The sequence below is a fragment of the Morus notabilis genome, unplaced genomic scaffold (genome assembly GCF_000414095.1).
Source record: "Morus notabilis unplaced genomic scaffold, ASM41409v2 Scaffold276, whole genome shotgun sequence".
NCBI lineage: Eukaryota > Viridiplantae > Streptophyta > Magnoliopsida > Rosales > Moraceae > Morus > Morus notabilis.
The window spans coordinates 918,669-941,508 of NW_010361626.1; the positions used below are offsets into that span (position 1 = coordinate 918,669).

The 22,840-nt window shown below is 35.8% G+C and overlaps 2 protein-coding genes across 2 annotated transcripts; one reads left to right on the forward strand and one right to left on the reverse strand.

Moving 5' to 3' along the window:
- The first annotated feature begins 2,467 nt into the window (after positions 1-2,467).
- LOC21408665 (urea-proton symporter DUR3) lies at positions 2,468-6,884 on the forward strand. Its single transcript, XM_024167028.1, has 9 exons — positions 2,468-2,901; positions 3,540-3,647; positions 3,786-3,881; positions 3,979-4,061; positions 4,165-4,385; positions 4,514-4,776; positions 4,874-5,112; positions 5,467-6,116; positions 6,333-6,884. Exons 1-9 carry the CDS (start codon positions 2,725-2,727, stop codon positions 6,659-6,661), a joined length of 2,166 nt encoding a protein of 721 aa, XP_024022796.1. The 5' UTR covers positions 2,468-2,724; the 3' UTR covers positions 6,662-6,884.
- On the reverse strand, positions 6,844-17,691 carry LOC21408666 (formin-like protein 14). Its single transcript, XM_024167027.1, has 18 exons — positions 17,565-17,691; positions 17,089-17,198; positions 16,260-16,960; positions 15,908-16,129; positions 14,107-15,692; positions 13,722-13,848; positions 13,156-13,227; positions 12,604-12,702; positions 12,284-12,325; positions 12,125-12,205; positions 11,992-12,042; positions 11,810-11,891; positions 11,630-11,724; positions 10,729-10,800; positions 10,494-10,610; positions 8,477-8,545; positions 8,326-8,392; positions 6,844-7,511 (listed from the first exon to the last, which is right to left on the reverse strand). The coding sequence occupies exons 2-18, from the start codon at positions 17,159-17,161 to the stop codon at positions 7,309-7,311; spliced, it is 3,759 nt and encodes a 1,252-aa protein (XP_024022795.1). The 5' UTR covers positions 17,162-17,198; positions 17,565-17,691; the 3' UTR covers positions 6,844-7,308.
- Positions 17,692-22,840: the final 5,149 nt, after the last annotated feature.

Sequence of the window (22,840 nt, forward strand, 5' to 3'; positions counted from 1 at the left end):
ATTTGAAATAAGAGTTCAAATGCTGCTCTGTTTGAAAGATATTTTTAGAACGTTTTATCTTAACTGAAATTAAGAAAAGCTTTAAGAAATTTAGTGATTCACTTATTTGAAATTATTGTTACAAATTATGAAAGTATTCTTTCTTATATTAAAAAAAAAAAAAATGTTCCGCAAATTTTAAGAAACCCCAGTAAGTACAAGTTAAAGTTTAAGTTACAGTGGCGGCCTCATAGGAGGGGCGCCACACTTAAAGCGCGATTTTAAAAACATGTAAGTCAAAAATAAAAAGCCAATGAATATCTAAAAGCTTCTGAATGTGTGTTAGAAAAATACCACCCACCACACTCTGTAAGATTTTAATTTAGTTTAAAAGGGAAAAAAATAGAAGAGAGTATCGATTATTTTAGACTCAATCAGATTAGAAGGTTTAAAATCTAATTCTCCTTCAACTCCTACGACTTTGTGTTGTTAAGTAATTTACGGAGTTAATAAACTCTTAAAAGTTTTTTTAACACCAAATTTTTTGAAATCATACGCGAGATTTTAAGTCCGAGTCTTCTATTAAGATTGAAAAAGTAAACAATATGTTTTTCTATTCTTGGAAACTTGTAAATAATTTTAGAGTATTGTTATCCTCTTGAAAGACGATGTAAAGGTCCAATTAATAGGAAAATATTTTGTTCAAATTAGGTGAACACTTAACCAACATGCGTGAACTGAACAAAATATAGGGAGCTTATATTTTAGAAATATTAGTGCTTAAAGTAAGTAAGTATTTACCTGCCTAAGTGACGCATGTCTATGTTGGTTGAAATATAGTAGAAACACGACGGAATTCGATTTTAAAATTTTTACAACCATACAAAAATCTCACAAATACTTGCATAAAATAATTAATCGTAAGTATAGATTAACTATTAATTTTGGCAAAATAAATTTACTAAGTCATTCATTTTTTCATACAACGAACAATTCTCGTATCGTGATAACATCTCTAAAAGGGAATCAACTCTTGTATTCGTTTATTCATATCCCTTTTTATATCCGTTATGTGTCACCCATTATATTGTGACACGTCAATTAAAAGATTCTTATCATTTCAATTAAAAAATTATGACGTGACATGTTATTATTGATGGGACATAAAAAAGAGACATATGAATCCATTCTCCTTAGATTAACCGATGAGTGAGCACCAATATATATTAGCTTTCTCCTTCTAATCTTTAGTGGTTATGGCTTCCTTTTGTCTAAATGAGAAAGATTAAGACACCTTGATATGGACAATGATGATGAATGAAGCTGTAAAGTCGCTTTGCCATGGAATGTGGCACCCCATTGACTTGGGGACCGGCAAATCGAAGCTCAACAAAGATTTGTACACTACGGTCGACCGGTTCGCTGATGATGTGAGGCTCGCATCATTCCCGCATTATTCATCGAATAATGGCGGCCAAGGAGATGAAACAAGAATTCCAGTATTGACTGGATCGACTGGTGTGCAAAGAATAGGAAGAAGGAACAACATTCTGGTGCGATTCAAATGTCACCCAAAAAGCCCCAAAAATCGAATAGTAAGTTCGTTTGAAGCTACTTTGATGGAGGAGGATATTGAGAAGGGAAAAGGACTCCCGTAGTAGGTCAAAGAAATTGATGTCGGAACCAGGTATTGATACCAAAAGGTTGAGAAAGAAGAATGAAAACATATATTGTAGCAGAATGCGGAAGCATCAAGAAGTGCAAAGTTGGCCGTGATGATGATCAGCTTCAACTGATCTCAGTAGAGAAAGCTCTCCAAATCGAATCTCAGAGACGTTGCTTTGCGGAAACCATATTGAGAACCGAGCAAGCAAAAGGTCGGGATCTTCCCCGTCGTTATGATCTCCAGTGATCGCGAAGCAACGAGAAAGTGCGCGATCGGTCATATGAGATAGTTTGCCTTGAACTCCCCATTGATGAAAATCTTGAGGGAAGGAGAAATCTTGCAATATTGAAGAATTCGGTATAATTTATCTTCCACTTAACTTGTTTATATGAATACTACTTGATTATCTATAGTTCTTACAAATATCATTACATTTTTTTTTTTTTTCTGATTTTACTTCCTCGAGATATAACAAGAAAGTTCGAATCCAAAAAATTGCATAGGCAAATTGAAAACAGGTACTTCCACGTCATACCTCTTCTTCACCATGTGTCATCCGTTTATTGGATAACTTATATTCTAGGGCCCACCTAGTAGACTATCCACCAATAGCAGGAGCAGCACAGCGGGCTGATTCTGTATCTGACAACAGTCAAAGAACCTCGTATGAACACAACAACAAGAAGTGTTTCGTACACTTCAAAGTCACTCGGCGGCTATAGCAGGAATAAATAAAAATTATTTAAAAAAAAAGGAAAAAGTCTAAGCGTCATTATTTATCGTAGAAAACTTTAGTTTGTTGACTTTGACTCAAGGCTTTGCGGTGGTCGTTCCACAAAGTAGAAAAACCAAATCCCAAATTCAATCATTAATCTAGTCGCTACATTTTTTTTTTTGCTTTTTGGGTTTTGTTTCTGTAATCCTTTCTGACAAGTTGAGAAGATATTTTTTTTCCTTTTTGGGATGAAATTGCAAAGAAATTGAAACTGGGATTTTTGCAATATAAGAAAGTAGAAACCGGCGAGTTAGGACTAGGATTGGTTTCGTTTGTAGTAGTAGGTGTGTTAATAATATAACTAATGGCCGCACAGTGTCCTCCTTATGACTTCTCAGCAAAGTATTATCACACAGTTGCTGGAGGAAAATGTGAGAGGCAACTCAGTTTCTTTGAAGGCAAAACTGTGCTTAACCAAAGTGTTGGCTATGCCGTTGTTCTTGGTTTTGGTGCCTTCTTTGCAGTCTTCACATCTTTTCTGGTATTATTTTATTGCTTTCCTTTTATGTAACTTTTAAATTTAAGATTATTTCTTTCTAGATTGAGCAAACAACCTTGTTGTATTGTTGTTCTTTCGAATTTCGAGTATTTGGTATACAGAAATCTTAAGGGTGGAATAAGAATATGCAAGATTCCCGTGTTTGGTTCAAAAATTACTACCGATATTTTTTATTTTCAGGAAAATCAATCACATGGGATCCCCCAACAAAGTGTTATTAATTAAATGCCTGAGAATCTCAAGATTATGGGAAACACGTCAAGATTATTTCTCTTGGATGTTTATTTCTTTTTTTTTTTTTTTAAGGATTATTCCATATTTTTGCTTGGATGGTATTAGACTGCTGGATTAGTAAAGAACAAGAAATGAAGAAAAAACGATATCCTTTTGCATCTCTGTCTGAGGACTAAATTGTTATTCAGTGACCATTTGACCTATGGTGATATGCGTATTACTAGTTGATAAATGCGCTAATACAATATAAGCAATGTTTTTCCTTGTTAGATTTACTAATTCCAGACTCAAAAACAGTCCATTCCATCGCTTGGAATATTTCAGAACCTTGAAGCTACTAACTAAATCATCTTCACTAAATGTTTACTGTACTTTTGTTGAATCAGGTATGGCTTGAGAAGCGCTATATTGGTGCCCGCCACACTTCGGAATGGTTCAACACTGCAGGCAGAAAAGTTAAGACAGGAATGATTGCTAGTGCAATTGTCTCTCAGGTAAATCTTTTTTTTTTTTTTTTTTTCCCCTTCTTGACGGTTCCCAGGTAATCTCCTGAATACATCAATTTGTAAAATGAGATGGGACTTTGAAAGGAAAATTTCAGCTGATAGACCTTTTGTGAATGATTTCTGTAGTGGACTTGGGCAGCAACAATCTTGCAAAGCTCAAATGTTGCTTGGCAGTACGGAGTTAGCGGGCCCTTCTGGTATGCTAGTGGGGCCACAATTCAGGCATGTCCAACCAAATTTTTCTCCTTTTCATCTTTGGATTCTTCTAATCTGCAGGTATTAGTGCAATCTGACTTGAATCGTGCGATGACAATGATAGGTACTGTTGTTTGGTATAATGGCCATAGAGATCAAAAGAAAGGCACCCCATGCTCATACTGTTTGCGAAATCGTAAAAGCCCGGTATGCCATACCGCTTTCATGATCTCAATCAAAAATATTGAGTACCTCTCAATGAAATTTTTTTTTTCCCCATACTGATGGTGATGATAATGTTATTGTTCAGCTGGGGCACAGCAGCACATATTGTCTTTCTTGTTTTCTGCTTTATGACAAATATTATCGTAACGGCCATGCTGCTTCTTGGCGGTTCTGCCGTGGTAAAAGCGCTCACGGGAGTAAACATCTATGCCGCTAGCTTCCTAATACCTCTTGGAGTAATTGTCTATACTTTAGCTGGAGGATTGAAAGCTACCTTCTTGGCAAGCTATATACATTCGGTTATTGGTGCTCTATTTAACTTTCTTGTCAATTCCCATGTTCCTTGATTTTCTTTCTTTCTGTGTTCTGTTTTCTTGAAACAAAATTCGTGTTCTCAGGCTAAACTTTGTTTACATCTTGTGATTCGGTTTCAGTTCATGTGGTTTTGGTCATATTTGTCTACCTTGCATATGTGGTGAGCGACCAGCTTGGTAGCCCGAGCATGATATACAACCGTCTGTTGGAGTTAGCAAGTAAATCAGGAACATGTGGGGAACCTTTGTCTCACCATGGTCAAGCTTGTGGTCCTGTTAGCGGCAACTACAACGGGTCATATCTAACAATGTTGAGTTCTGGTGGTTTTGTCTTTGGAATAATCAACATTGTTGGCAACTTTGGCACTGTTTTCGTTGATAATGTAAGTTTCTCCACTAATTTAGTGAAATGTTATCTTTTTGTATTCTAGTTCAGAAACTTTACTAAATCCCCTATTTCAATACATTTTTGGAGAACAGGGATATTGGGTAAGTGCAATAGCAGCACGTCCTTCATCGACGCATAAAGGCTACTTATTAGGTGGGCTGGTGTGGTTTGCAGTGCCATTCTCTTTAGCAACATCACTAGGTTTGGGGGCACTTGCCCTTAATCTACCAATAACAGAAAGTGAGGCAGGCCACGGATTGGTTCCTCCCGCTACCGCAATAGCTTTGATGGGGAAGGGAGGTGCTGTTCTTCTACTTACTATGCTTTTCATGTGAGTCTACATCTCTCATCTTCACGTATTATTAGGTGCAAACATATGAAAAAATCCCTTTACATTTTTAGTGGTAAAATATTATTGTTCTATTGTGAACACTATTCAATTTATGACTTAAGGCCAATAGAAGGCTTAAATGCTATTATTTATCTACATTTGCTTCATGATTACACATTTTTGTAGCACGCCATGGAAAAAAATAATAATAATAATAATAAAAAAAAAAAAAACTAAACTAAACCAAATTTATCCTGTTTGACAAAATCTTACAATTGTGTTGATAAAACCATTTCAAACAAGAGGACTCCTTGACTTCTGTATGAACTTTTGAGTTTGTTGTACAATGGCCAGGGCCGTGACATCTGCTGGTTCCTCAGAGCTAATAGCAGTCTCCTCTCTATGCACATATGACATCTACCGAACATACATAAACCCAGATGCAACTGGGAAGAAAATCCTCCAAGTTTCAAGGTATGTCATATTTGTCTTTGGATGCTTCATGGGTCTACTGGCAGTGATTCTCAACAAGGTTGGAGTTTCCCTTGGCTGGATGTACCTAGCAATGGGAGTACTCATTGGTTCAGCTGTTCTCCCCATTGCTTTCATGCTTCTGTGGAGAAAGGCAAATGCAGTCGGCGCAATTAGTGGAGCAATAAGTGGCTGTGTTCTTGGAATCGTAACTTGGTTGTTGGTTGCAAAGATTGAGTACGGTCATGTGAATCTCAACACAACAGGTCGAAACGCGCCAATGCTTGCTGGGAACCTTGTGTCAATACTCATTGGTGGAGCCGTACATGCTGTATGCAGCTTTCTGTGGCCTCAAAACTATGATTGGAGCACCACTAAGCAGATCACTGTGGTTGAGAAGGAAAAGAGTGAGCTGCCTGCAGAAGAGTTCAGGGAAGAGAAGTTGGTAAGAGCAAAATCATGGATTGTGAGGTGGGGTGTTGGTTTTACAATGTTGATCGCTGTAGTGTGGCCTGCTCTCTCTCTCCCAGCAAGTAAGTTGTACTTTTAAGTTTACTTGCCTTTGAAGATAAGGAAAGAAAAATTAGGGACATCCAAGTTCTGAATCTGATCTTAGAAAATGAAAGAGTGTAAAAATATATTGCAATTTAACTTAAATTTTAGAAACAAAAAACTGCTAGGAAGAGAAACTATACATTTTGCATTCTTTCTTTATTCATGGTTTGTTGTTGTATTTCCTGTTAATGTAGGGGAATTCAGTCTTGGATACTTCACATTCTGGTCGATCATCGCAGTTGCGTGGGGTACCATCGGATCCGCTGTTATCATAGCCCTGCCAATAGTGGAAAGCTGGGAAACCATCAAAAGCGTGTTTTTTGGAATGCTAACAAACGACAGACTCATGGAAAAAGTTGACGAGTTGAACCTTAGGCTGCATTCAATCATATTATCCATGCCTGAAGCAGAGAGGATTTACCTACAACAAAAGGACAAAGCTAAGAAAAAAGATATTTTCGATCATCAAGACAATCAAGCTGTCCCTAGTAATTCATCTTCAAGGACAAGAAGTGTCCTTTAAATATTCGGCGTGATTTTTCCATTTTCACAAGCGAACACCCTTTTTTTCCGTAAATAAAATATGTTGGCAAAATGGCCTCAATCACAGTCCAACTTCAACTATCTGTACTTTTTCACCTGTATCCATTTTGGTATAGTACTTTTACTTTTTTAGCTAATTAAAACTATTGTAGAAGCACCAAATGTTGCAAAACTTCTGTTTCTTTATAGATAATTTTGTGTTACAAAATGTTGTTTCTGAGGATTTCTCCTCGCATATATTCACAGCTCTAGTACAATTAAGCAAGCTACATTGTGTGACCGCTAATCCAGTTCGGACAGAAAAATCTGTTGAGGATAGAGAACGTCAACCAGTACGGCATGTTGAAGAGTTGGATTTGTAAATCAGTTCATGTATAAACAGCAAGCTACCCCGGTTTGAGTATAAAAACTGGTGGCACGAGTCCAGCATTTTGATCTTCAGAAACGTTCTAGTTGATGTTATAAGTCAACTTTGCTGGTTCTAAAAGTTAGCCAAAATTTAATTTGGCCAAGTAACAACTCATGCCATAATTGACCTACGCCTTTCCTCGCACGTGTAAGCCAAGCTTCAGTCTTTCAGACTTTTTACACTGGTTTCTTCTTCTCATCATCAGCCAGCATTCCGGACTACTGTTTGACTTTTGCCCTTCCTAGAATAGCCTCTGAGATAGAATAGACTCTATCTTCATCTTTCTTTGCAGATGAATTAGCCGCGGTCCGGTCTTTCATCGCTTCTTTTTCTAGTTTCTTCTTCTCAGCATCAGCCAGCTTTTCATTCTCGTCTCGTGACTTGTTGAACATCTTCACGAAGACGGCCAAGATTTGCGTCACTGCAAGCCAAAGATTTCAAAATAAAATGCGCTAATCAAATGACTTGATAGTATGTTGAGGAAACTAAAAAAAAAAATTTTAAAAATTTAAAATTTAAATAAATTGTCTATATTGTAATATTTTAACCAAATTAATGCACGAATCATGATACAACAGATGAACAGAGTCACAGACAGATGGTGGCACTGGGCTCCTGACTTTTGTTTGGTTTGGATTGGTAGAGATTTGGAGAGGCACCTTTCGATAAATTTTGAAATCACAGAATTTAAAGGATGATATAGAATATACATCTACTACTTTCTTTCATGTCATACCATTCTTCACATATTGACTGCAACCTAAAAGTGAACCAGACATCAAGTAAAACCTAAATAGAGCATGTATTTGAAATACTCTACTTTTCTTAATCACCAGATAAGAAAACGAGACCAAATATACTTTGGCAAGGAGCACGCGCTTTGGTATACAAATTTAAATAATAGGTAAAGAGACGTAAAACACCAATATAGTTGAGTAAACATTTTTGAAGTAAAATGTAAAGAAAGTGAACAATATCATCTATAATTAATTGAATCAATAGGCCATAGGGTTATAGTAACGAGAGATAACTAGATGGGCAGAAAGACAAGTACGTAATTCTATAACCACAGCTCCTTTTCAAAGAACAGTATAACTAGAGGCACAGCACATCATGGTACGTTAATCTGTTATAATTTCCAAAATTACTGGTAAGAAAATCTGACAAAGAACAGTTTTTCTCTCTCTCATTGTGTGCGTGTATTTCTGTCTCTGCATGTGAAGAACAAATCATACCTTGTTCAAAAGGACATCGAGCTGGATCCTCCCCAAAGTATTGGGACAAAGAATCTGCATTTCTTCCCTATAAGACAATGTGTAAGCGCTATGAACCAGCAATTAAGTTGCACTCTGGAAACCAAAGAAAAACGCAGTATACTCTACTCACCACTTCGGAGTACAAGGAAATTAGCACCCGTACTTCAGCTTCAGCAGTATCAAGAAAATTCTTTAGAACCTATCAAGATTCCGTTGTTCATATTTATTCCATAATCCATAGAAACAATAACTCATATTAAATATCTTCATGAAATATCCTGAGCAACAATAAAACATATTGCATCTTCTTTTCATCTTTGTACTATTCTTTTTCCTTTGTTCTCATGCTGGTGACTAGATCATGATTAACCAAGACTAAAATAGTCCCACCTCCTCCTACAGGGCTACTAGTACTCATATATGTTGGAATATTGACTAAATAAAGGAAAAAGAAAACCTGTGGACCATGTGTCCCACGTAGTTCGAAGTAAATGAAAAGAAGAAGAATTGAGATTCTTCTTGTGCGGTGATGGGCTGTCCAAACCGTTTTTGGAACAGGAAGCAAAAGAAGAAATTGAAGTGGTCTGCATGACTCTACTAACTTCTACCATCTTCTGCATGTTGTTTTTGGGCTGGAGAAGACGTATAAGAGAGGTGTGGTGAAGCCTATAAATAAGGCTTGGTTCTTCTTTGTTAGATCATCCAAAAATCATACATCCCAAAATCAGAACAAAGAAAAGAGAAGGAGAAAATCTATTAAGCATGTAGAATATTGTGGGGGCATTTGGCTCCCCAATATGGGTACAAGTAATGCTTTGGTAATGAGTGTATCCTTGAGAATAGTTTTCTTTTGTGAGGTTTGAGTGAAATCTCTGTTGGTGTTTTCTCAGGATCATGTATCCAATTCCTGTAAAGAGAGTTCTCTGAGAGTAAACTTGTTTGTGTGAGAAACTGTAAGGTTTCCTGAGAGCTGGATGTAATTGGGTTTTGGGTGCGAGGAAAATTACTGAGTGTGGTTGTAACAATTTTCCTCATAGTGAATTTTTCTCTGGTTGTCTTTGACAATGACCATGGTTTTTCTCCGGTTTTGGAGTTTTCCACGTTAAATCCTTATGTTGTATTTTTTCATATTTCTCTATTGTTCTTTGACATTCTGCTAAGGAGGATCCTGGGAGGGAGGTTTGGCGATCCAAATTTCCCAACAATATAGACGATAATAGGCATCTGCTTTTCAATTGGGAACTATAATCTAACCCCGAACTAATTCTAATAAAATTCATGGCAAATAGTCCAAAGCTACAATGCTATAAGTACATTTAGGCCTCGTTCAATTCTCTTATTCGAGTTTTCAATTCAAGCTGGGATGTGACTTTTTGTGAGAGCTTTTTACTGTAGCAGAAAAAGTTAAATGTGACTTTTTTGAGAGTTTTTTACTGTAGTAAAAAAAAGTTAAATGCGACTTTTTTGAGAGTTTTTTACTGTAGCAAACTGGAATTGAAAACTCAAATCGGAGAACTGAACGAGGCCTTAGATTTTGGAAACAAGATTCAAGTTAACCGTATTCCTCGAGCCCAAGAATAATTCTCAAGGAAAAACTAGAGCAAATGGGATTCTGTTTCCGAATGTTAGTTTTGGAGATAAAAAGATGATGAAGATGATAACTGATAACAGTTAAAAGTAGTGTACAATTTTATATTTTATATTTTATATTTTATTTTTTATATCCAGAAATCAAAAGTAGTGTGCAGTTGCTAGTAGGTAAGTGAACATGATGCTTTTGAGATACATAGCGCTAGCAGTAATAAGCCTTTAAGGATAAAATCAGCCCTTAGCACAAATACAAAACTACCTTGTAGCTTACTTTGCCAATACTTCACTAAGCTGCTATATATAACCTCGTTACTCTATAAAAGACACGCAATATTGACACACTAAAGATTCCAACTTCAAAGATTTATGCTTCTAATGTCAGGATGGAAACCAGAGACATGAATTTCAATTACACCAAAACAGCAAATGCAAACAACAGAGACATTCAAAATCTTTCAAGATTCTACAGAAATAACAATCAACTTATTATAAATTTATAGTTAGAATATTCCTCATGCAATCAAAATTTGAAAGGAAAAATTCTAATTAGTCCTCACCTTCTGGAAGCCCACAGAGATAGCACCATCATTTTCTGAAGCAGCAAGCTCTAGCTCAACCTTTTCGAGACCTTTGCTCACAGCTTGCATTTCTTCAGCCAGAACTTTCAATTGAATCTACTAAGTTGATGTAAAGGTTAAACATACAAACCAAGTGACAACCTTTCCAGGCTAATTCAGATCATCATCAACAAGTCATAATGCAGGAGCCAATACGAGAAACGTAATCACATACCTTAGATGCAGCTTCCAAATGAACAAGATGCTTATCAAAATCTAACAACTCTGGCATTTTCTCAGCAAGGAGCTGACCAAGACGAGAACTCACCAAGGAATCACAATCAGAAGAGTATCACATACAAATACTAAAACAAAAGCAGAAAAAAGTATATGAAGCTAGGAAGTCTAATAATATTATCAATAATGATGGAAACAAAGAAGATAAAAGGATAAACAAACTTCTTCAGAAGGATAAACTTATTGATCGACAAAGGTGCTATCCAGAAACATGAAAAAAGCCTAAGAAGAAAGCCATAAAAATAAAAAAATAAAAAATAAAAAAACTAAAGAACAAAGCTTTTTAACAAAACAATACTGTTAACGAAAAAGTTACAGTTACAACAGTCATGGCAGAGCTGAATAAATTTTAAGCACTTCACTTTTTATTATAATTACCATTAAATAACTTGTTCCCAAAAAGAAGAATATTATGTTAACGACCTTTTTCTCAGCCAGGAGCATTTCCAGCAAACTATCAACAAACAATCTACATCTTTACATGGTTAAGATCATTTGAACGTCAAAGGACATCAAGTTTTATGTCTAACTTTGTCTTTAGTGCATTTAGAAACAACAAAATAAAAAACATATTTAGATATAAATTTACATATCATTTTAGTAACAGTAGTCAGTAGCATCAACAAAATCGCCAACTTCATCAGCCTCATGGAAATACAAATCAGGGAACATGAATTAGTAACTAGTATAACTAGTACACCCGTAACACGCACCAACATCAAGTCTTAGAATGATCATGGACTATAAGCAATTTTCAAACTAGAGTTGACTCAATCAACAAAACAGAAGACACCCTAATGACATCTTATGAAAAGGTAACTACAGTTCAAGATCTCTACCTTGCACAAATAATGCATTAAAGTCATCTTGTTATTTCTTGCGCGAGTATCAGACAATTTAAGAAGGCTGTCCAATTTGAATCCAATGGCAGATCCTGGGATATGAAAAGTGGAGGGGAAAATATATTAGGCTAAAAAATAGCATACAAATGGAAAAGAAATAAGAGGGAAGAGTGGTACCTCGTGCAGTGCCTTGATTCAGAGCATTCCCCAGGGTAAGAATTGTCTGCATTATCTGACGCAATTTTACCGATTCTTTCACCTGCAAATAAGTGTGACATTTGCGATTTAGGTTTTTCTTTATATATACTAAAAGGCACGCCCATAAATACTAGCTTAATAACAATTAATTTTAGTCATACCTCTCTCGCAGCATTATTAATTGTATTAAGATTATTTCTTAAATCATCCACCTGTACATGGTCAAACAACAAAACATCAATAATAATTGCAAGCACAATCACATAACGAACAGTGAAATCACATAAGAAATACCTGACTAGAAAAGGTGATTTTAAAAGCAAATACTCGCAATTTGGATTCTACTCGTGGAACTTTCATTAGTTCCAAAAAAAACTGAAATAGTGACGTAATGTTAGTAAAAATCAATTTAAAATATGAGCTGGGATTCAAGATGATAGCATCAGAAAGAACCTGTTCACACTTTCCCAGCTTTTCTTTGTCACCTGTATAATTCTGATAGTAGGAAGAAATCAGCAAAAACATAGTGGTCTAAAGGTTCTAATAAAAATAACGTAAAAAATATTTGATTTTAATCACAGACTTTGGCTTAGTCTACTTCTGGATCTATATCATATATAAAGATGTAAAGTCAGGGGATTAAATCTATAGGTCGGCAAATTTTAAACATAAAAAGATGAAAATCGCTCAACTTTGAAGACGCATTATTACTATCCATATTTGGACATGCTTGAAATGGCAGCACGCACAAAGAATACAGAGATGGAGCTTACCTTCAGTACTTCCATTTCTTCCTTCGTGGGACAGAATTTAATGAGATTCTCGACCTGATCAATATCCAGAGTGGAAGAATCCAAAGCCAGAACCGCATTCTGGGAAAATAATTCATAACTAAGGGCCATCAAATTTACAATTCAAAGCATCAGAAGTCGATTATAAGCACAGAGGATAAAGAAGAATGGAGTAGATAAATCAGTTTCTGATATTATTTAACAATTGAATGTATGCATTTTATTTATTTGGAATAAGAACACAAAATTTTCTATATCAATAAAGAAACTTAAAATTCAAATTCAAATATATATATATATATATTTGAAAATATACACTTAAAATCCAAATATGGCTGAAAGATTCCCCACATAACACTTTTTCACCGTCCTTCTCCCTTTCCCAAGGAGTTAAAAGATTGTTTTCTTTAACTCTTTTAAGATGGAAGGGTGACACATGTGAAACCCCTATCCCATACTGTTACGCAGAAGAAAAATTTTTAAACTAAGAGAGGAAACTTGTTGCACGAGTGTAAATAATAGGAAAGAACTTACAATCATATCTGGCAAAGGAATTTTTATCTTTGATAGCATGATTTCACAGTTGTATGCTCTACGCAAGTCGACCTGACATGACATATTAACATAATCATAAGCTGACTATAAGCACATTTCTCAGAATTTGATACAAAGGAGGCAGCTTTTTATAGCAAAAGGAAGAACAAGAGAACGTATTCAACCTTTTTTCCATTTAAATAATTTCTCTAAACAGTTATACACGAGAGTAACACTCCCCTCCCCACCCAAAAAGGCAAAAACAAAACAAAACAAAAACAGAAAACAAAAAACAAAAACAAGGGAGAAAATAAAAAAGCTATAACACAATCCTGTTGCTTAACAGTAACTCCAAGAAGGATATATTTGGATCTGCACAGTATATTAAATGAGCTCATTGCTTTAATTCTTTTGAAGCTTCAACTTCCTATGGCTAAAGTTACATTTCAAGTATAAAGTAAAAGTCATGTATCATCATGGAGAATCTTGAACTCTAAATTACGTTTTCACAACAATTATTTAAAAAAATAAGAGAAGAAAATCTCTACATGGTAATTACAGCTTACCAATTGCACTTTTTCGGGTTTGTTGATGTTAGGACCACGTCGAACTCCACCCTTATTGCCACTACCATCTGGAGCAGATGCAGCTGAGAAAAGACTTTCAAGTTCTGATATATCTATTTCAGGCGCCCTAAAAAACCTTTCATCATGTGACTATGTGACGAAGTGTATGAAAAGCATCATAACAAAATCCAAATGGCATTACATTATAAAAAGTAAGGAAAAATCAGACTTACAAAATGATTTCTGAAAGTTCATTATAACTAGTATCATGGTTAAGAAACTCTACTAAAGGGATCAAAACAGTATCTTTTAATAAAGTAGCCATTTGGCGCTTAGAAATCCAGTTTCAAATTTAAGTATCTAAACGAAATTCCAGAGCACGCACCTTGACTGATTTTCTTGTTTCTGAGAATCAGCCCATAGACTCCCTTGCACTGCCCGAGTAACTTTAACCCAATGCAAGGGCTTTAATGAAGCTTTCTTTGGGGCAGTAGCAGCAACACCAGCACCTCGACCTCTTCCCTGAGTTGTTGGTGCCGAAGAAACTTTTCCTTTCCCAACAGACAGTGGTGGCGGCGGTGGGGCACTAGATTCCTTTGCTCCTGGTGGTGGGGATGGAGCTGGTGCAGCACCTCGAGTTGGAAGTGGAGGAGCATTAGGGGGTTTTGGTGCAGGAGGTGGAGGCGGAGGGGCTGATCTTGTGGGTCCAGAAGGAGGTGGAGGTGGTCTAGTAGTTTTACCAGTGGGTGGTGGCGGTGGCGGTGGAGGTGCAGGTGGTGGGGCTGATTTTGCAGGTCCTGAAGGAAGTGGAGGTGGAGGTGGAGGTGGAGATGGTGGTCTAGTAGTATTACCGGGAGGTGGAGCTGGAGGTGGTGGTCTAGTAGTGTTACCGGAAGGTGGTGGCAGCGGCGGAGGTGTAGGGGGTGGTCTAGTGGCATTACCATGGGTACTGCTTGCAGGAGGTGGAGGGGGTGGTGGAGGTGGTGCCCGACGAATTGAACTTTGGATAGGCGGCAGCGGTGGTGGTGGAGGCGGCGATTGTAACTTGGTAGTTCCTTTTCCCATTGATGATGGCATTGGTGGTGGCGGTGGCGGTGGCGGTGGCGGTGGCGGTGGCGATGGCAGCACGAATTGTTTACTAGATTTAGAAGGGGGAAGTGGCGGAGCTGGTGGGACGGGCTTAGACAAATTAAAACAAGGTGGTGGTGGTGGTGGTGGTGGGGCTTTACTAGAATCCAAAGATGGTGCAGGAGAATCTCTACCTAAGTTAAGAGGTGGAGGAGGTGGAGGAGGTGGAGGAGGTGGAGGTGGTTGCGGCGGTTGAGGAACATTACCAGCATTAAATGAAGGCAGAGGAGGAGGCGGAGGTGGTGGTGGTGGTGTCGCTGATGTTGGCACAGATGGTGTAGATATTGGATGCTGAAGAGTTGGCGTTTGAGAGGAAGGAGGCAGTGAAGGTGATGGTGTAGTGGGTAAAAGATTTAGAGATCCTTCACTGGGAGATGATGTTTGTTTATCAAGAGATTCAACTAACACTTGATCTAGCGACTCTACTGCAAGGCTGGCATCATTTGGACCCTCATTTTCATAAGAATAAGATGAAGGAATTGAATCAACTAAATCTAGTATCGATGGCTTTGCAGAATCTACTGAAGTCTTGGAAGCAACATCAAATCCTTCATCAGCACTATCAGCAGTACTAGATGCATTGTTTTCTTCCTCTGAATCCACAGGCGAGTATAAACTTGCTCTTTGTTGAAACCTCGACAATTCTTTCACATCACTCAAGACGGAGAGTTGTTTAAGCAACCACAGTGCAGCATCATCACTATTATCAACCCACTCAACACCATTGAATAGTTCTTGAACCCTTGAAAAAGCTTCAATGGGCAACCCACCTTTTTCCTCCCCATTTAAAATTGTTGTAGGAGCCCTAGGTGGAGAGATGCTTTCTACGTCCCCAAACAGCACCTGACAATATTAGTCATCCGATCAAACAGGACTGCTAATTCTTACTTTTAACAATATGAAACAAATAAATTAAAGAAACCTCAAATCTAGACAATGTTTCAGGCTTTGAATTGTATCTCAAATCTCAACAATCTGACAAAATGCAGGAAATGTTTTTATCATTATCTTTTATCTAGTTCTGCCTAAGATTCGAACATGTGCTTAAGAACTGTCACCTCAGCCCGAAATCCTTTTGGATAGCGCTCCTTTGAATCCCAAAGAATGTCCAAGTTATCAGAGTTCAGCATCAATATGTTGGAACGAATGAATGCAGTGTTAAACATTATACGGAACATCATAACTTCCCTTTCTGGATCCAAGTCCAAATGGACACACTCCAGTACGACATCTCCTTGAACCAAACACTGAATGTCAATTTTGATCACATCACAGTCTGCCTGAAACAAAAAATTAACATAATGTTAGACACTAGAGCAGTAATTTAAATTAAAATATAGGAGAAATAAAAAAAATGTAAAGCAACAAATATAAATAAAAGGTGTAGCAGTAGAACAACAAGACCCTCACCTGGCGGTAGTGCCGGAGTGTCTTCTTTTTCGACATAGAGAATAACATTTGGGTTGTAAGCCCGCCCTTACTAAGGAGATTCCTACCGAAAATACGAATAAGAGGTCTACAGCCATTTTGGGAATCAAAGCTTGGAATAGCCCGAAGAATGACACAGTCTAAAGAAAGAGCTCGCTCAGGTGGCGGCCACTCTGGAGCTATATTTCTTCTTGTCACATACTGGAGATAACGAAGTTGAGACGGCAATGGGTTCAAAGGTGAAAGGAGCTGCAAGAAACCTTTGGGAGCTTCTCGATGAACAATTTCGAGAGTCCTGCGTTCCCCACTGTGAATTTTCTTGAAAATCAAAAAGCTAGCTAAGAGGAAGGCCAAGAGTGGCCAACCCCCTCTCTCACAATGCACAAGGATAATATTCTGCTGATTTCCAAGCGAAAGCCAATTATCACAAACGCGAAGAAAATGCTGAATCAAAGACAATGGGAGGAGGGGGCAACCCTCGTACTGCCGAGGATAGTCCATGACAGTAACATCATATTCACATAATACTTCCGCGAATTGGCTCCGCTTTTCGCCCTCGCGGAAATTGAATGCGAGAAACAACGAGTCAGGGAATTCCTCATGTAATTCCATAATGATCTCATGTAAATATATTTGGTACATTCCCTCGGGCAATACTTCGGTGGAAAAACACGAATCGAAAACTGCAGATACCATATAAATACATAAATGGGAATCTGAATATAAAATATAAAACACAGTTATTGCACCCATAACCCAAAAAGAGAAATCTAACAACAGTGGCTTAACATTGAAAATAAAGAATGATTACCATATACTCTGTCAACAAATTCAAGTAACCCATCAGGGGGTCTTTTGTAAAAGAATCTACTGAGCAGTGTCATTTTCGTCAATTGAAACGCATTTGGGTGATCACAACACCTGAAAGGAGAAAGAATTCAACACTCAAAACCGAGTCCTACATTTCCATTTCCATTTCCATAATTATCCATTATAAACATCATTCGATAAGTTAAATATAAACATGTCTAACTACTGAGAAATTGAGGAAAAACTAAAACTAACTGATAAACGACCATTTCCATTTCTTTGAATTCAAAATCTTCAACCGTTTGAAACTCAAGAAGATGCAAGACATCTCTCACTCGAGACGAAAAATTCTGGTATTCTTGGCTCAACGAATTCTTCCAATTTCGTCGACGAAAAGCCACGACTTCGAACAGAGAATTAACAAAAACGTAACAAACAAAAAAACAAAAACCGAAAACTTGTTCGAGATTTTTATACCTGGTTCTAGCTGATTATATGACGATGTTGTTTCCTCGTTAAGCTCTGAATTCAGACGAACCAGGAGAGAGAAAAGTTGAGAGAGAGAAGAAAGCGAGGTGTTTGGGAAGAGGGAAACGAGAGGAAAGAGTTGGGAATGGGTGTGTGTTTTCTGATTTTGAAAAAATGAAACTTTTCCCAATTACAATTTAATTTACATTTGTATCACCAATTTTTTTTTTCTTATTTTTAAAAATGAAGTGAAAAGCCTCCAAAGCTTGTCGCTGTCAACTTGTCAATTTGGCAACATCACCGCGCGTATCCAGCTCAAGTTTCTCGCTTCTGATTTTTTGTTTTTTTTTTTTCCTCTCTTTTCTTTTTTAATTTTGAAATTTTCTCCTTTTTTTTTCTTGCTTTTACTATTTTTGGGGCAGATAATTTATATCCCAATTAATTGTCCTAATTTCATATCACCATGTTTTATATTTTTGGATTTTTGGGACTCAAATCTTTTGTTTAATGCCCTGTTCGCTTTTCAATTTAAATTGTATGGATTTAAATTTATATGTAAGTTTTCTCAAATTGGCTTAAGTAACGTAAAGTATAAACAAATAATAAAGTTTGAATTAATATTTAGTTACATTATTAAAATTATAAGTTTAAAAAAAATTTGAGTGAAATGATTGATAGGAACCTTTTGAGTTAGTTATGTAAATAATGTTTTGAGTTAGAATTTAAGGAAGTTGGAGAGGAGGGGGTAGGAGTGTAAGTCGGCAGGGTTCGACCAGAATGCTTCAATATTTTAGCTCGAGCTGCAAAATAGTTCGGCTGAGATACCCCGCCAAGCCCTCAAATCTAAGCCGAGATACCCCACCAAGCCCTCAAAGCTGAAGTAGTTCGGCCTATTTAGGGCCGGGCCTGCTCGACTTGGGGTGGTCGGACCTCACCCATGAATTCTCAAGGCTACACACCATTATTTCAAAGATGGGAGGACAAAGGAAACTACGGGCGCATTTGAAACTCGTTTTAAAATGATTTAATTTTTTGTATGAAAATTAAAATGGAAACGTTTTCAATCTCAAACAGAAAATCATTTTGAAAATGTGTTTTGTAGTTTTATCAAAAGATTATTTTCAGTGTAACAAAACTCATTAATGTCTCTCTTTCTCTCTCTATGCTCGAGAGAGGAGAAAACGAACACAAATCATGAAAAACGACTAAAAGTTATTTTTCATTTCTCTCTTATTTTACACTAAACTAAAAATTTATTTTCATTTTCGTTTTTATTTTTATTGCGCCAAAAACATCGTTTTAAAAATATTTTCATTTTATTTTTCTTAAAAAATATATAAAATAAATAAGGGATTAATTCTAAACACGGTACATTTCTACAGCAAGTTTCTTTGTAAGGAAATGCGAGAGTGAGAAGTTGAGGGAGAGGCAGCAGGAAGTTTCAAGACGAGGGTATTATGTCGTGTTAGGGCTTTTTTTTAATGGGCTTATGCAGCTAGGCTTTGGGCTAAACAATTGTTGTGGGCTTATGCAATTGTTAGCCAGTAGGGTTAATTCGGGATGGTAAACTCAGCTTCCGCACCTCGGGCTGAAAATGTCATCTTAATTTCAAAGCTGAAAAATAAATTTAAAAGTTTGTGGACGTTTATGAATTCAAAATCATAATTCATAATTATTCTCATTTTATGTGTATTTTTTGTGAAAAAAAATATTGTAGAGAACCATGAATCGTGATTCAGAATCAGAGACGAATACATGAAACAAACGTCAAGATTTTCAGTTACACTCAGCTCGGTGAGGTTGGTGTTTGTCGGGTAGTCAGGATTTTCTTACACCTCGGAATAACGTTTTATAAAATTTAGGATTCATTTAGTTCACGTCTTTAAGTCAGTAATTTTAATTATGTATTCAAATTTTGTAATAGAATTAATTGGCTATAACTTTTTTATTTAAATTTTTTTATGAGAGAGCAAATTTAGAATCACGGTTCAAATCCTTTAACCAAACTTGATTCAACATGCCACTTGAATTATGAAGCCCCAATTTGGTTTGCTAGTTCGAATTTTATTGATTTTAACTTTTTTATTTAAATAGAAAAATTCAAACAATATGGTTTAAATTGTAGTTTGAATTGACTTTTGGTTGCGGAGTTAAAATTATAATTTGAATAGGAAATACAATTTAAATTTGTGTTTAGTAAGTGCGAAAAGTAGAGGGAGTGAGCACTTTTTTACTCTTCAAAAATTGTTTGAACGGTTGAATTTTAAGGAGAGTTAAACTCTAAGTTGAACAATTTAACTCAGTTCAAAAGAGAAATATAATTCGACTGCATGATTATTAAACATGAATTCAAACTGTACTCACCGAAAAATTATTCATTTCAACTCTTAAATTATGTAAAGTGATTCAAAATACTCCATAAATGAATGTTAGTTTCAATAATATCCTGCACACTATTGATTTTATTTCAATTTTCTCTATTTTTTTTAAATGAGGTAAAATGACACAAAATTAATAATTTGCGGAGCGTTTATAAAATTAGAAGTATTAACATCTCATCATTTTATTAGTACTTAAGGAAGTAGGGTAGATAGTTTTTGAGAGCGAAATGAAACATTTTCAAATTTGAAGATATCTTGAACTAGGATAATCAGTTTAGGGGCAGCTTAGGGAAGCACTTACGAAACTAATCAAAAAAATACATTGTTTATCTTTTGTGCACTTAAATAACTAATAACCCAATTTTCAGAAAAAGCAAAAATACTGAAAACACTAAACATTTGCCTAAATATAATTTTTCTCCCTCTTATTTTATAAATATCCAAAACACTCATGGCTCATTTGTTTTATGTGTTTAAACTCATAGTTTTGATTCTGTTACAGTGTTTTTCTCTCACAGAAAAATTAAATTTCAAATGCCAAAATAAAAAATCATTGATTTAAACGCATAACCAAATGAGTCCTAACTCGGTTTATGAAGTTAGCCTCAAAATTCCCACTTAACCAATTAAAAGTTTTTTAAAATATCAAAATTAATCTTCCTAACTTATATTAAAGATAATTTTGAGACATTATTACATATAAATATTTAACATAGATTAAGAAAGGTAATCTTTGATATTAAAAAAAATTAATTGTTTTATGAGGTAGTTTGTAATCGATTTTATAGACACATGGTGATTGGGTTATTTGTATTTTTTATAACAAAAGAGGAAAAATGATATTTAACCTAGCACTAGGTACTTTGAGTATTTTAAAAAATTATTATTTTTTCACAACTCAAGTCACAATTCAAGTTCTATTACTATAATATTTTTCTCATAAAAATTCAAATTTTATTTTTTTAGTTTAGTATTTTTCTCTCACAAACACGATAAAACAAACACCCAAACTTCAATTCTAAAAAATAATAATAATTGACACATATCGTCTGTAATCTATTTATTAAGTAACAGTTTGATCCATATTTTTTAAATTTTAACAAAATAATCCCTAGCTCTTAAGACGTTGGCAATTTAAACCTTTACGTCAAATTTCTCATAGAATCTTGCATGTGATCATCACATGTCTCTGTTTTTTGATAAAATACAAAAATATTACCAACCTCAAAAAAAAAAAAAAAAAAAAACTAAACTAAAGTTCTTTTTAAATAAACTAAATAAGAAACCCAACTTTTTTTTTTCTACAAAGTACAACCCATAACCTTATTTGCGGCCTCTGGATCTGCCGGTGCCGCCGCAAGCCAGCCCAACGTTGAGTGGAGCCTCAACGCCGCCTCAAGATCCCTACCACCAAAATAATGATGACCTCGCGAGAAAAGAACCTAACGAAAATCCGCACCGGACATGGGTTAGCGAGGGGACAACGAGCTTGTAAGGCGGTTGTTTGCGGGTGTGGCAGCTCTTGAATTATAAGTCCCTGCCATCTCTCACGAGCTAGCCGCCACACCCGCAAACAACCGCCTCACAAGCTCGTTGTCCCCTCACTAACCCATGTCCGGTGTGGATTTCTGTCGGGTTATTTTCTCGCGAGGTCATCATTATTTTGGGCTAGAGGAGAGCATGAGAGGGACGATTTGGGCCTGACCTACTCCTTTTTGGCGTCGAGGATGGGAAAGGGGGAGTGATAGTGGAAGTTATATACATGATTGTTTTTTGAATTTCATGAATCTCAACTGTTGAAGCCTTATTGGTTCGTTGGTCGGTGATCGTGTTCTTCGTCAAGGTGAAGTTGAGCACCTCTTGAAATCACCCAATTGCATAAAATTTCCTTTTGGGTCAAGATAAACATTGATTGTTGGTGAAGAAAAAGTACCAAAAATTGATTGTAACTTTCTAGTTCAAGCGTTAAGTGCAGAGCATTTTCAATTGCTTGATTTTCCCATTGTTTAAGTAAGGATTTTCCCATTGTTAAAGTAAGTAAGGATTTTCCCATTGTTTAAGTAAGTTAGGATTTTCATTTGAGTTAAAAGATATTGGGTTTGCTAATTTGTTATGCGTATTTCTTTCTTTTCTTTTTTCTTTTTTCTTGAGAAAATTTTAATTTAATTATTGTAAAATTATAAATTATTTGTAATTTTACTAAAATACCCTTTCATATGAGGTCACCTGCATTGCACATGACACATTGTGTTAAAAATTTAACAGACTTTGATGAAAAAGTTTAAATTGCTAACTTGTTGGCGTTTAGTAGATGGATTCAAAATTATGATTCTGGATCCTAATTTAGATTCAATATTTGTTTACAGTGGTTCAAAATCAGTGTTTAGTTTGGATGATTTTGAATTATGATTTGAAATCTGATGTGATGTTTTAAACCATAATCATCATGATTCTAAAACCATCCCCCTCTTAATTCAAGGCGATTCAAACTCGTGATTCTAAATCATAATTTCAGAATCATGATTTGAACCTAAAATTATAAATCATAGTTCTGGTTTCAGAATCATGATTAAAATCACTATAATTTGAATATTCTTACCAAACAAAGAGTCTAGGAGTTGTTTTGTCAAAATTAAGAGAATAGAGACTAAACTGTCACATATTAAGATCTCGTTCATTTCACCAATTCGAGTTTTGTTACAGTAAAAAACTCACAGAAACAGTCACATCTAACTTTTTTATTACAGTAAAAAGTTCTCACATAAAATTACATTTCAACTTAAATTAAATATTTGAATCAACGAACTAAACGGACTCTAAATAGATTAAGAACCATATGTGCAATTCCCTCTAAAAAAAAGAAAAAGAAAAAAAGGACAACAAACAAACTAAAACCCAAAGAAA

Coding starts and splice junctions, on each gene's coding strand:
- LOC21408665 (XM_024167028.1), top strand. CDS start 2,725: ATGGCCGCACAGTGTCCTCCTTATGACTTCTCAGCAAAGTATTATCAC. Junction 2,902..3,539: donor CAGTCTTCACATCTTTTCTG/GTATTATTTTAT, acceptor TTGTTGAATCAG/GTATGGCTTGAGAAGCGCTA. Junction 5,113..5,466: donor CTACTTACTATGCTTTTCAT/GTGAGTCTACAT, acceptor TACAATGGCCAG/GGCCGTGACATCTGCTGGTT.
- LOC21408666 (XM_024167027.1), bottom strand. CDS start 17,161: ATGACACTGCTCAGTAGATTCTTTTACAAAAGACCCCCTGATGGGTTA. Junction 12,326..12,603: donor AAGAAATGGAAGTACTGAAG/GTAAGCTCCATC, acceptor TCCTACTATCAG/AATTATACAGGTGACAAAGA. Junction 8,546..10,493: donor TCTCTGTGGGCTTCCAGAAG/GTGAGGACTAAT, acceptor GAATCTTGATAG/GTTCTAAAGAATTTTCTTGA.